The sequence below is a fragment of the Phaethon lepturus genome, unplaced genomic scaffold (genome assembly GCF_000687285.1).
Source record: "Phaethon lepturus isolate BGI_N335 unplaced genomic scaffold, ASM68728v1 scaffold9358, whole genome shotgun sequence".
NCBI classification, from domain to species: domain Eukaryota; kingdom Metazoa; phylum Chordata; class Aves; order Phaethontiformes; family Phaethontidae; genus Phaethon; species Phaethon lepturus.
The window spans coordinates 82,693-97,907 of NW_010558262.1; the positions used below are offsets into that span (position 1 = coordinate 82,693).

At 38.2% G+C, this 15,215-nt stretch overlaps 1 protein-coding gene across 1 annotated transcript in view; it reads left to right on the forward strand.

The window, feature by feature from the left end:
• The first annotated feature begins 1,815 nt into the window (after positions 1–1,815).
• LRRTM3 (leucine rich repeat transmembrane neuronal 3) overlaps positions 1,816–15,215 on the forward strand; it is an 88,900-nt gene continuing 75,500 nt past the window's right edge. Inside the window, exons 1-2 of the mRNA XM_010292996.1 lie at positions 1,816–2,087; positions 2,412–3,943. Coding sequence (XP_010291298.1) covers positions 2,084–2,087; positions 2,412–3,943 — 1,536 coding nt within the window. The 5' untranslated portion in view covers positions 1,816–2,083. The remainder of the gene's footprint in view (positions 2,088–2,411; positions 3,944–15,215) is intronic.

Sequence of the window (15,215 nt, forward strand, 5' to 3'; positions counted from 1 at the left end):
GCTCCCCGGACTATCACAGTTCCCAGTGCAGTCTGCAGTTTGTCGCTGTCTCCTCAATCCTACAGATTTAAGAGCTAGAAGCAAGCTGTAGTAGAGAATGGGAGACAGTGACAGAGATTAATGGAGGAATTAACCCTTTCCCTCTCTGCAAATCTGACCCAAAGGAGAGAATTTTCATAGGACATTCCTTGATGCAGGTACGTATTTCTGACTTCTGACATGAAAGATGTTCATAGTTGTTAGCCAGAGGCAACTGTGCTCCTAATTTAGGCACTAGAGATAGGTGTGTTAATACTAGTGGGATTACTCTAAGCCTGAAATCATTCACAGACTAAGCACTAGACAATGTTGGCATTTTAATCCGTGGAAAATTTCAGGTTTCACCTCATTTTAAGTTCTTCTATGCTCACAGCAGTGAATAATAAGGGAAAAGTCAAAGCACATTATTCCAAGGGGTAAGGATTCTGCCTCAGAGAGGAAAAGCAGTTCTCAGAGCTGTCCGGCTGCATTTGAGGGATTGTAATCTGTACTCCTCTTTTAACGAGCAGCTCACTTCTCTTCAGGCTCTAGCCTATTCTTGCACAACAAAGAGCCGTGATTTTACACTTCCCCACCATCATCTCTGATCAGACATTTCTTGGTGAAGGAAGACTGCCAGCGTGGTGCATTTGCTGTAATGCCATTTTACCTTTGCTCTGCCCAGGTAAGTGGATACGTCCTTTCTCTACAGCACACAGGAAAGAAGGGAAGAGTAAGGAAAGAGAAAAAGGCTCTTTACGTGATATATAGAGATATATAAGGACTGCCCCAAATCACAGATCTAAAAAAACTCTGCATGTTGTACCTTCACATAAAATCCTGCCCATGTCATAAGTTACAGTAAAAATAATTCACCTCATTAAGGTACTACATCAAGCTGCTTAGTCCCTATATTGTAAGGGTTACGGAAGCCTGTGTTCAAAGTGTTAGTGTTGTGGATCGAAGTGACAGCAAGTTGGGAAATAAATGAGCACAATACTCTCTTCTAACCTCCTGGCACTGTGCCTTTTAACAGAGAAGAAAAAAGCAAAAAGGCAAAGTGTCACCTCCAAAACATTTTTCATGTTGTAAAATACAGTGTCCCCACTGAAACGCTTGGTAAGAGACACACTGAGGGGGCCGATACTTCACTAAAAAATAGTGAGCTATTGCAAAAAGGTCATGTGAACACACATCTAATGCAGTACAAAAAAAACCCCTGAGGACCAAAATTTTGTATCTATATCCTACAAATGTCATGTTAGCTCTTCAGACAAAAGTCTCAGCAGCGCACGCTGAGCTATTAAGTTCAAGCTTTCACAAACAGCAAAAGAGACTAAGAGGATTTGGATATTTCAGCACATCTCACTGGTTTACATCGAAGCTGACCATTTCGCTTCTATTAGTCACTCAGAACAATCATTCTTTTCCCAGCAGAGCTTACTCATTTGCAAGATAAAAGGAAGACATTTCTGCACATGCCCATAATATTCTTCACCACTGGGGGCAGCTTTACATAAGACTGCGTTCGCCGAAACCAAAGCAACAGTCGGACGGAGCTTTCAGAATGACAGTATGCAGAAGTGAGCAGAGCTTGTTCATTGCACGGGCTTATTCTACCTTCTATGCTACAGAGCAGCTTCCTAGCCGGATCGGGTACTAAGTAAGGGAACTGCTGTGCTATGGAATACAGATGTGTGAATTCAGATAGCTAACTGGTGCTTGGAGGAATCTAACATGCTTTCCTATAAAGAGAAATTTTAAAAGCCAGGTTCCTAACTGTAAAGATGCAAAAACGTAATATCCATGAAGATCCTATTACCTAGGAAGAATTTAACATTTTGCTGCGAATGCTGTGTTGGGATTGATTTATTCTTGGAGTGTTCTGCATGGCTGGCAAAGAATAATGTTCCAAAATCGGTCCATCTCCCAAGGGGTCCAATTTTTCTTCCTGGGTGTCAGCGAGCCCTGACTCACTACAGTGCAGCTGACAGGGGCTGCCATGCTTGTGGCACACTAAGCAAAAAACAAAAGACCTAAGGACGACCTTTGAACAACACAAAGGATGGGTATGTTTTTCTTTTTTTTTTTTTTTTTTAATGTATAGTTCATAGCCACTGCATAGCCTGTGCTTTAATTACTCCATAGACTTACCTTGATGTGATTTGTTATTACAGTTAAATTGCTTAGGGATTACACCTTTTACCCAACTGTTTTTCAGTATTTATATAAAGGCATTCTTTAAAAAAATCTGAGTAAAGAAAACAATGTGAAAAGTAGTTGAGTCGAGCTAGGGATTTTTAAATGATTGTTGAAATAAAAGATTTTAGCATGATTGAAAGAAATGACTGATGTGTGGGGGGATAACTTTTCTAAGTTGTTTTTATTTCCAGGTTTCAATGTAATTAGGCTACTGAGCGGATCAGCTGTAGCTCTGGTAATAGCCCCTACTGTATTACTGACAATGCTTTCTTCTGCTGAACGAGGATGCCCTAAGGGCTGTAGGTGTGAAGGCAAAATGGTATATTGTGAATCTCAGAAATTGCAGGAGATTCCCTCAAGTATATCTGCTGGTTGTTTAGGTTTGTCCCTTCGATATAACAGCCTCCAAAAACTAAAATACAATCAATTTAAAGGTCTTAATCAACTCACCTGGCTCTATTTAGACCATAACCACATCAGCAATATTGACGAAAATGCTTTCAGTGGAATACGCAGACTAAAAGAGTTGATCTTGAGTTCCAACAGAATCTCCTATTTTCTTAATAATACCTTCAGACCTGTGACAAATCTCCGGAATTTGGATCTGTCATACAATCAGCTGCAGTCTCTGGGATCTGAACAGTTCAGGGGCTTAAGGAAGCTGCTGAGTTTACATTTGCGGTCCAATTCCCTAAGAACCATCCCTGTTCGAATATTTCAAGATTGTAGGAACCTTGAACTGTTGGACCTGGGTTATAATCGCATCCGAAGTTTAGCAAGGAATGTGTTTGCAGGCATGATCAGACTGAAAGAGCTTCATCTGGAGCACAATCAATTTTCTAAGCTCAACCTGGCACTTTTTCCAAGGCTAGTCAGCCTTCAAAACCTTTATTTACAGTGGAATAAAATCAGTGTGATAGGACAAACTATGTCCTGGACCTGGAGCTCATTACAAAGACTTGATTTATCTGGCAATGAAATAGAAGCTTTCAGTGGACCTAGTGTTTTTCAGTGTGTGCCCAATTTACAGCGCCTCAACCTGGATTCAAACAAGCTCACATTTATTGGTCAAGAAATTTTGGATTCTTGGATATCCCTCAATGACATCAGCCTTGCTGGGAATATATGGGAATGCAGCAGAAACATTTGCTCTCTGGTAAACTGGCTTAAAAGTTTTAAAGGGCTGAGGGAAAATACAATTATTTGTGCCAGCCCCAAAGAGCTGCAAGGGGTGAATGTTATCGATGCAGTAAAAAACTACAGCATCTGTGGCAAAAGTACCACGGAAAGGTTTGAATTAGCACGAGCTCTCCCAAAGCCAACGTTTAAACCAAAACTCACCAGGCCTAAACATGACAGCAAGCCCCCTCTGCCCCCAACTATTGGGGCCACTGAATCGAGCTCCGAACCCGAGCACGACACAGAACACATCTCCTTCCATAAAATCATAGCAGGCAGCGTGGCCCTTTTCTTGTCTGTGCTTGTGATCCTGCTGGTAATCTATGTGTCATGGAAGCGTTACCCAGCCAGTATGAAGCAGCTGCAGCAGCGCTCTCTCATGCGAAGGCACAGGAAAAAGAAAAGACAGTCACTGAAGCAAATGACTCCAAGCACACAGGAATTTTATGTAGATTACAAACCTACCAACACTGAAACCAGTGAGATGCTGCTGAATGGAACAGGACCCTGCACGTATAACAAATCAGGCTCCAGGGAATGTGAGGTATGAACCATTGTGATAAAAGAGCTTTTAAAAGCTGGGAAATAGTGGTGCTTTATTGAACTCTAGGGACTATAAAGGGAACGTTTTTCTCACTTTTCTGGCACAGCTCTTCCATGTCACTTTTTTGTACATTCATAATACTGGTCATTTTACTCTCATACATAATCAACTCATTGAAATTTAAATACCGCAATCAATGTGAAGCCTGAGCTCTGGTTTAATACAATACCTATTGTACAAACCCTCTATTGATTTCATTAAAGTCTCTCTTGTTTTTAAATAGAAAACTTCTTTCATAAGTAATCCACTGCACCTGCAGCGACTGTGCCTCTCTTTAGGGAGAAAAATAACAATGAAAAAAATAGATAATCAAACTCAGCTTCGCCCGACCCCTGCTTTCCCCCCCAACCCCAGCCCTTGCTCTGAAACTCACTTTTTGAACCAAGAACAAAACTAAAGACTCAGGTACTGTAGCATCATATGAATTCTGAGCTGTCTGGGGAGAGAGATGGTGCAGGAACAAGCTCTGAGAAGAATGCCTGATTTCTGCCCAACACAACATATAATAAAAAGCCAGTGGGGAATTAAAGCACTGTCTTAGGACATGAGGTATCACACCAAAAGCAAAGCAGAGGGAAACCTAGGCTTACTAAAAATTTAAAAATAAAAAGGTACAATGGGATTTACTGTATTGCATTATAATACAGTGTTTCTAGGACTGATAACTATTAATTGAAACCTGTTTATGTGACTTCATACAAAAGGTGCCAGTGTTTATCCCTTACATCCAGTTGCCTTTCAGAAAGTAGTCAAAAGGCATTCATTAAACGAGGAGCAGAAATTCCTTATTGATGCAATTAGAGGAACTCAAATGCGCAGCAGCAAAAGCAAGACCACTTCCTGCACACATTTGTTTCAGCGCTCATTAGAAATTCTCTTTTCAAGACTGTCAAAGACATTAATGTAGCTGAGGAAACCATTAAATCTGTCATTTTTTTCTATTTCTTTTTATTGGCTGGGCTGGGCTTGTTAGGGGCTTGTGATGTGTTTTGCACACTGTCCCTCTAACAAGTAAATAAAGCTTCATTACTTACAAAGCCAAACAGTGTACATTTTAGAAACGCTACAACTGCAAAGAGCTTTCAGAGAAAATTGGTTACTCACTGATCTGAGAAGAGTGAATCCAAAAAAAATCCTTAAAGAGATCAGTGACAAATTAATTTTCTCTCTTACAAAAACCCTAATGACATTACAAGAATTCACAGATATTCATTTTTAATGTGTAGTCATTCATCAGTGGTTCTGGACAAAATACAGATTTGTAACCAGCTACTCCCTGCCCTCCCGCTCCCAAAGTAATGTATATTTTAGGTGGCTGCAGAAGAATGTAACATCCCCCATATTTCTAAATAAATCATACCCCCTATTTTGATTACCAGGAAGGGGTGGGGGGGTGGAGGGGAGTTCCTTCTTGAAATAATACAGCAGCACCTATATAGAAGCAAGGCAGTAATTTAATTATGTCTATTTTGTAACTTGATTTGGCTCAGTAAACTGCAAGTCTTCAATCACTTGGGAGGGGATGTTTCCACAAAGCAGTTTCATTGCAGCAGATTAGAAAAAGCAAAACCTTAGCAGAACATTCTCCCGAATTTTTACTGGGAAAAAACTAATCCCAGCCAATCACCTTGAAATACGCCAGATGAAATGAAAACAAAGCTAGAAAGCATCTCTTAAAAAGAACTAACACACTTGAAGGGGTTTTATTTTATTTTGGGTTTTTTTAATATAATGAAACCATTCATCATTTTCAAGGACTGTATTGAGGAAACATCCGAGAGTAGACATTTGAGACTATACTGAACCCTGCAACACTGAGACCCCATTTTACTGAGTACAAGGAGGATCCGACACAATTAATTAAGCAAGTGCTTGAGACTCTTTAGCAGCACTGAGCAGACTGTGATTTTTAACGTGAGCTGTACCTTGAAAGTTGCTATTAAAAAGTCAATACACACTGAATTATCTTAGCTATTATGGGATTTAGTTTTCTACTAGCAGGTCTTGGTTATCTCTGTACTGAAGGATTAGAGTTTGTTGTACACTTTGTGTTAAGAACCATCTCTGTACTTCTACAGGCTTTAATGTCTGCAGTGGTGATTTAGGTGATATCAGGCACAGCCAAAACAAAAAAGATTTGGCCTGAAACAGATATACATTCATATATGCGTATCTATAGACACACATTTGTATGTGTGTATATACATGTACATACAGAAATAAAAGAAAACTTTGCAATTTAGTTTTGGGAGTGCTAACTGCAATCAGAAAATAATTGCATATTATTAATTTAGAATTTTTACTATTTGAAAACATTCAATACATTTCTAAAACTTCTTAATAGACTGATTGTGAATGAGTTGTAAATAACCGAGCTTGACTTTATGCTTCCTTTTATGTTGTAGTGGCTCATTCTAACCATAACAATACTCAGAAAGAACCAATACATTGCAAGAAAGCAATATCTGTAAAATTATCACCAGCTCCCTTTAAAAAATATTTAGTTATGGGTGTGAAAAACAAAAATAAGGCCAATATGTCATTAATCATAGATGGCTAACAATGAAAATTCAGCATGTCTCTATTCAAGCAGAGACATGCTCAGATCAACTAATTCATTTATTGCCTGAAAAACTACAGATCCACTTTTCGTGAATTCCCAAACACATAGCAAACACAGATGAATGTGTAATTGCTGCTATAGTCATTGACAATGAAACCACTATCTGATCACACAAAATAACATGCCCAGTGTAACCCTCTGAACCTCCTTGCACAACCCGAGGCCTGCGAGCTGAGTTGTTAAATCCCAGTGGAGTGAATATAGCTTAGAAAACATTTTAAACCAGCTTTATAGCATGTTAAAACACATTACAAAGCCCATGCTTTCATCTGTGCGAAGACTGTATGACCTAAGCTAAACTGAGTACCACCACTGTCAAATTAAATACTATAGAAGTGACTTGTTTTGGGTGGTAAGGCCACCAGAGTCACAAATTCTAACCATCTCGTAGGAAACGACCTGGTCTTATATCTGAGCAACTTTCAGTCCCTGTGAAAGGCTGCCCCTTTCCTCAATATAAATCCAGTGTTAAAGCTTCAAAGATTCCAGAGAAGAAATTTCTCCTTTGCTTCTCTTCAGTTTGGATAGCAGGTATCTAGAATTCTGATCCCACTTTGTCTTGGGTTTCGGACATTTTGGTGCCAATCTCTCACAAAACTGTTAAAACCTGGCTGGGGTGATGCCAAGGAATCCTCAACAGCTGTGCAACAGTTGTGATGGCTCTTAGAAACCCCTAAGCCTTCGTAAAAGTATTTTAGGTACCAACTTGAGGAAAAAGAGGTGATCGAGTGCCTGTAATGACCTGGCTATCCCTTAATGGATCTGAGGCTGCCAACATATTCCAAGTTTAGGACAGCAACAATGCATTTTGAAGGTGTCTTGGTTTTGTTTTGTTGTGGTTTTGGGGGTTTTTTTTTAATCAACTTCTCTTCCTTTTCCCAAGTCGTATATGGTGTTCTGGGGTTACCACTCATAGACTAGGGCTTTTCAAGTCACAGACAAAGTGTAGTACTCTTCCATGCCTGTTTTAATTTTCATTGGTTTTGCAGTCTACATTTATTTAACAATGGTGAGACAAATGTTAGGTTTGAAAATGAAACAAGACTGTTTCATTTTATTGTAGCACCTCCAAAATTTTAAAAAGCCGCCAAACTTCCTCTGCTAGCCACTGCACAAACACCTTCCAGCAACCTCTTACATTATATGTTTACAAGGGAAGACAGACAGATGGCAAATAAACATGACAGATTTGAGGTAATTTGCTCGAGATCACACACCAGCTGAGTACTGGGAATATAATCCAGTCTCCTCACACCAAGACATTCTCCTAGCCAGTGGACTACTTGGCCTCTCAACTAAATGACCTAGCTCCTGGAATATTCAAGTGGTGTTTCAGAATAGTAAACCACACAGAATGCACGTCTTTGGAAAAAGAAAATAACTAATGTACTAAGCAAATTCAAGGAGACTGGTAATGTTCATTCACTGTGTTGAGATTACCTCCAGCAATTGCAGAGTAAGAGAATAACAATGAGAACAAGTGGCTTGAGTATAATGAATGCAAGCTTCTCCACTGGCTGGTAGGCTTTCATTACTCGCTATCTGCACTTACACAGTTGTCACAGCTTAAGGTTTGGCAATGCTCTTTTTTTATTATTATGAAATAGTGAACCTTGATATAAAATTCAATTGCAAAATGAACACAGATGTACAATATTCCTGCAAACACAATTAGAAATTTTCAGTTTGCTGCAAGCTAATGGTCGTTGCTGTCAGCCACTCAACTCTAGATAAATAATCCCTTAGATGAATTTCTGTGGAACAATACTGACATCCAGCGGGTAGTCAGCTGAATCACAGGTACCTGCTGTCTATATCAATTCACATATAGATGTGTTTGCCTTTTTACTTTGTGTTCTTCTGCATCACATGCTAGCAGCATCGGACCCTTTCACCATACTAAGTATTCAACTGTATTGTAACGTCATCTCTGTGTATAGGAGTCATAACCTGAACGTAGTTAACGAGTGGAGAAAATAAGAGCAGATGAATGCTAGCAAGAAATACTCTATCCACTCTGTAACAGTCACTATTGTCAGTAAAAGGCAAGAAGCATATAATAAGTAAGCAAGGACAGGAGCTGTAACAAATTTGCGGCCACTAATTTAGAACTTATAAAACACCACTATGTGACTTTTTAAGATACTGTAAAAATAGACTACAAACAACTCAGCTTCCTAACAGCAGAATATTTTAAATGAAAAATGTTGAGTTTCTTTTTACAATAATGAGAGAAAGATATTATTAGACATCAAAAGAAAGGGCACTCACCACCTGGGAACAAGTTAAAGTAACAGCTTCATCTTGAAAACACAGAATGTACAATAGAGATAAGAAGCAAACGATGAAAGATCAAATTCACAAGAAATGATAAAGCCAAACAATGGTAAACTCACCAGTGACACATAAATATGCAGCATATTTGTTTGGGCAAATGTTGCTTGCAGCAGCCTCTGGCACATCTTGCAGCGGCTACCTTAGGCCACAGAGTAACTCTACACCAGTATTACTGGCAGTAATTTTAAACCATAGCAAATGACATAAGCCAATTAAATCAGGATTATAGCTCTATTGATAACTGACAAGATTTCATTTCCCTTAAGAAGATGCACAAGAACTCTTTCACTCCACATTGAATGAAATATAGTCCTATTTCTAACTTCTTATGTACTTGGGTGTGTTTGGAGGTCACCTATCAGTCCATGGTATGTAGCCTAGCTAGGCTCTCTAGAATGGGTGCTATCACAGTGGTACAGCACAGGATTTTGATGTGGTCCTCCGAGTTACAGCCAAACTATTTCTTGGCATAGCATTGAATGGAACACAGTGGGGCGTGCAAAAGTAAACAGTGACTGTGTTCAACAGCTATGAACAGATCACCAAGGAGGTCATAAGGTAATAAAAAAGGAGTTTATTCAAGACACTCTGGGATGCCTAGCTGTGAGTTGATGGCCAACATTTTACCTACTAGCAAAGCTGCAAATCTCATTTAGAGCAAGTGTAAACATTGTAAAAGCAATAATGAAAAAAAACTTGCAAGTAGTAGGCAGTCTCTTTTATTTGACGAACCCATCACAGAAATCATACCTCCCCACCATTCTTGTCTTGCAATATTGTTACGACTATCATGACCATAGCATTAGCATTCTAATGTAAGAATAAGCCCTGTTTACTGAGCAGGGACAAAAGGGCAGTTAAGCCCTATTTATTATCTTTTTTTTTTCTAAACAGCTTAATGAAACTTACTGAAGTTATTACAAGAAAAATCTTATATTCATGTGAAAAATCACAAGTCTAAGATTCTTCATTACTGAAATCAACCAAACACTTTAACAAAAAAAAAAAAAAATCTCATTCTTTGCTTACAGTTTCGTGATGTTTCTCACAAACTCTTCCACTTACCAAGAAGAAACTGGATGACTAGAGATATAATCTTGAAAGAAAATTCTCAAAAAAGTCCTCAAGTATGTCTTCTTAACCCCTAAAACCATTCACTTACTATGTTCCTGTGTGACTAATACATTGACTATGTATCACAGCTTACCTTCTTGACTGAATGTTAAATTTCTATTACTTCAACATTAGCAGTAGCACTGAGATCGTGTAGGACTTCATAATTACAGTTCAACCTTGCAAATTCTCAACGTGTTTTGTGGCAGCACAGGCAGACTCTATTAACACATCATAAGGACATATGAAAATAAAACACCCTAATTACTCACCTACTTAGACTCCAAACAAGGACATAAATGCATTACAAGGTTTATTGCTTAACTATACCATTGAGAAAATCATCTGCCCAGTTCTGTCTGCAAATCCTTTTCTTCTTCAAACTAACAAAACATCTAACTAGCTAGGTGTCTCAGGAACCTAATTGCTTAATGCTGAAATAAATTTTAAAAACTCAAACTAAACACCTTGATATTGGCAACAGCCTGCGGAAGTTGTCATCATGAAGTCAGCCTTTTTTAGTTACTCTCCCTTGAAATCCAGCAGTACCTCCTATACTTGTCATGTATTATACCTGCACTATATCCCATAGCATGATGTACTAACTATATGAACTATATAACTTTGCATTTTTTTGGCACTTATGTTTATGTGCATAATTATACTGAGAGATGGAAAGCAGAAAAGTCTCAGGAAAATGACTGCATCTGACTTACAGTACTAGTAACAAGTTAGGAAGGATCACTCAGCTTTTCCAGAGGTTAAACAACTGCTTTTAAAAAAGATAAAATTACATCCTAAAGCAAAACCAAAATGTTAAATAAGTGTTTGCACATTTCTTAAAAGTATGTCAAGCATCTATTTTTTTAAAATTGCCACTGTCTGGTTCTAGGCATCTTTAAGCATCAAATAAAAATCTTCTCTAACTTTTATTTCACACCTAACAATGAAAGGGAGAAAATACCTTCTTATAATGTAAGACACCTCTTTACAACGCTGTGGGACTGAGCTGATATGGGAATAATCAAGATGTATTTAATCTTACTATTTTGTTGTTTCTTGTATGATTTTTAACACCTGTAGAAATGATACGATACTAACTAGTAACATGTACATTACTCTAGCTGCGTACATTCTCCTGGCATTTATTTTATGCTTCGTGACAAATCATGGGTAGCGTTGTTGGGTCTTACATGTGCCCTTTATGGTCAGGAACAACTTAATGACTGCTTGAATAACAATACTTTAAATACTTTAAATATATAGCACTATAATAATTAGTGCTGTAGAACTCATGGTTCTGATTTTAAATCAGGCACTTATATTTTCCACTTCCTTAAAGGCTGCAAAACTCCCAAATCAAATTCGAAATAATAAAAATAATGAGATTACTATCCCCTTCCTGGTTCAGCTGTAACTCGGGGGAGAAAACATAAAACGTTCAAAGGTACAAAACAAGATCTGCAGTGGAAGCTGGGCATCCTAACTGCCCTTGTAACTCTTCCCTTCATTACTCCCAAGATTAAAAGTAGCTGTTCATGAAGGAAACATGAAGACTGAACATGTGTTTTGCTAAAGTGTAGATAATAAGCAATAATAAGACATTAGTCATACAATCTCTGAGCCACTGAAAATACAACTGTCATAAATGGATTCCTTATTCTAAAATACAGACTTTGTAATGTATATTCTAGCACACACATTGTTTCTTGCTTGCTCTGCTTTTTTTTCTTTTTTTTTTTTTTTTAACACATTATGCAGAAGCATCTATTTGGCTTGTGGTTAAGTTGTGCAAAAGGCACAGATGATAAAGGTATAAAAAAAGGGAATACAGTTTACATAATGAAAACTGGAGTCAAACAGAAAAACACTTTAGACTTCATCTTAATTAGTGTTTTGTTACTAATTTGTCAGTTTCCTATAGGTTATCCCGTTTTTTTAAAACGGACTACAGAGAAGATTTTCAAAGCTGCAAATGGGAGTTTAAACATCCAGATTCCTCCACTTCTTGCAATAGTTGAGCACTTAACCTTTGTGACAGAACATTATCTCCTCTCCCGTTCTCCCCAGACTCTGAAATTTGAACAAGACTGACTGCAAGAACTACAAAGTGCTCTGACTAGCTTCATGAAGCTAGTCTAAAAAAAATCACCTTCCCAGAGACATCGGCAAGCTTTCTTGCAAGCGAGAGGAAGCAGTTGTACCCCAATGATGTGCAGATGGTGGCAGAGGCACCTCATTAACATTGGGTGGGATGCATATTGAAAAAGGGTACATACTGGGAAATTGCCTTCTGACCTACTACAAAAGGGACTGCCACTAATTCCTGGCACACAGTTAAAACTAACTGCCCTCAGAAAAATCACTACCTTTAGTTCAGCCTAAAAAAACAGCTACAGATTCTGGAGTCTGTTTTCTAACTAGATGAGTTTATTCCCCACATCCCTCACTAATAACAACCATAGCAATCTTACACAAAAATATTTAGCCAAAGTTTGTGAAAAGGATTATCTTTTCCTCTTCAAAAAAAGAATATCATCAAATAATTCCAGCACACCAGAGTTTTGTTAGCAGCACACTATTACGTGTAACATAACGCTTTCCTATCACAGTATTAGCCTTCCAGCCATCTGTAATATGAGTCATATCCTCAGAACAGTGCAGGCTTCATTCTATATCGCTTCATACCAGCCAGCTTCTCCTGAATCACACCGTGCTATCCAGAATACATACACATTGCATATAACCACAATTTCCAATTCAAAAATGAATTTCATGTGATGTTACACCTGTGACTCACAGTGTAATGTACTTACTATCCACCCTCCCACAAAGGAGCACAACAGCCGGGTTTAGAAACCCTTCAGTGGGAACTTCTCCTAAGGCTAACTGTACCTATCACAAACAGCCTCTGTACTTTTGGGACTAAATGTTTAGTTTTCCCTACTTTCATTTATCCTTAACAACAGTTTCCAGGCTACACTACTGATAGAAAATGTGGGCCTGCAGCAAAAACTAGCAGTATTATTGTATGAGCTCAGGAGCTCCAGTTATTAGCCACTAACTTGTCTTTCATTAAATAACAATTTACTTCAAACATACATGACACTAGACAGCATATTTCTATTCATCCCTAGTGACGCTGGCAACACAAAAATAGTTTTCCATTTTTCTTAGTGAATAGGTCACAATCACAGAGAATATGGAGGAAAAATTTCTAACATCCTAAATCAGAATCCTGTATATTGAAGCTTTATACCTTCCAATTTTTGCATAACTGGCTTCCTATTTTTAAAACACGTATGTCAAAATTAAACTGTATGCCACAGAGGAAGCAATAAACTTTGTTAGGCAGTCTGCATGTAATTGCCAGTAACCAAGTTCTTTTCACTGAAAGTTTTAACTTCAGTACAGTGTTTGTTTTACAGCATAAGGAAGCCTACAGTACACAGCTGTGGCGTTTCAACATTCTCTTACTTTTTTTATTAATTTTTGCATATGACATTTCTTAGAACAAACCTTGATGTATTTTAAAGCGAGCAGTCACTGCCTATCAGGCTGAGCAGAAGGCTGTAAAATCATAGGGGGAAGAGTGACTGAGTGGCATGCAGTTACTCTTAGTCTGCGTGTACTGAAGTCCAGCAGTATTCGTGGAGGTTTGGTTTTATGAAAGCTTAATGAAGCACAGTAACTTAAATAATTATGTACAATTCTTTGCTATCTCAAGGATCCAGGTTTGTCTGTAGCCATAGCATAAAATGGTAAATTCTGACGTGTAAGAAATATCTTGTAGAAGTATAAAATAATTTGAAAGCATAAGATAATAGATTGCATTCTCAAATCTGAAAGCATGCTGTATTTGGACTGTAACAGTATCCTGGATTAAAAATGCCTATATATCAGTGATGATGACAATAAAATGCATTTTTCCAAACCCACAAAACTACTGATATGTATGCTTTGGCTTCATGTATAAACTGACATAGCAAATTCTAAATTTAACAAAGCCAATTTCTTTTAAAGCCTCATCACACTAATTACATCCATCAAGTGTGTAAAATACATTTTGTCAGCCAAGAACAGAGGACTTCAATTAAATATAAATCCTTATTCAGCACTCTAAGCTGTTAATGGCTCAAACTCACTAATGAGATGATGAAAGGAAAATGCTCCTGCATACAGACTCTGTAGTGAGAGTTTATTATAAGTAGTCATCATTTCCACCTAGTTCATATACTTAAGAAAGCATCCCATATTTATGTCAACACTCCGGTATCAACAGAAAAAGATACCAAAACAATCTTTTTTGTGAATATGTGGGTATACATATTTGGAGCTTGACAGTCATTTCCAAGAGAGATGACCTTCTTCCCTAACCTACAGGGCTCCCTGAACAGCCAGCGTGACACTCTAACCAGCTGTATCTGCTGTTGACTCAAAATTCAAGACACTTTCCGCGCAGAGCTTGCTATAGCTGTTTGTTAACTTTTTGTGTGGTCCCAGCAGCTCATTTGAAAAAGGATTCCATATTCCCAAACCTTTCCTCAGCCATCCAGCAGCCTGGCTATCCAAAACTAATAACAAAGTTCATCTGGCAGGTACCAAAATTCTGCCTCAGAATCAAAATAGAAGAGTCGGTCTTTTAAGGCGTATGGGTGATAAGGCCTTAAGTAGCGGAGAGGAAACTGTCAAAATGGTATTTTAGGCTAACTGTCCAGCACCTCGATTTCTCAAATAAGTAATATGAACACTAATGGCAGACTGCACAGTGTGCGTGAGCTTGTAAGTTTTTATAATGATTTTGGATAGATCCTCTATTTGAATTATTCACAAGAGCAATGGAAAGAGGTTTACAGAACTACAGGTGAACTACTACAGTGGGATGGCGGGGGAGACTTGAGAGTCAGAATCCAAGAGCTACATATAAGCGTACCAGATGCCCTTGAATTTCTACCAAGTCTACCCAAGTTCTGCCCCTGCAAAGCCTTGTTTACAAACAAGCTCAGCTCCACGAGTAAGCAAGCTTTCAGCAACAAAGAAATGTTAGAGACATTTTCAGAATAGTTTTAAATTACTTCCGCCAGCAGAGAAGACTCATTGATCAAATAACAAGTAAAATGAGATACAGTGAAGTGATTC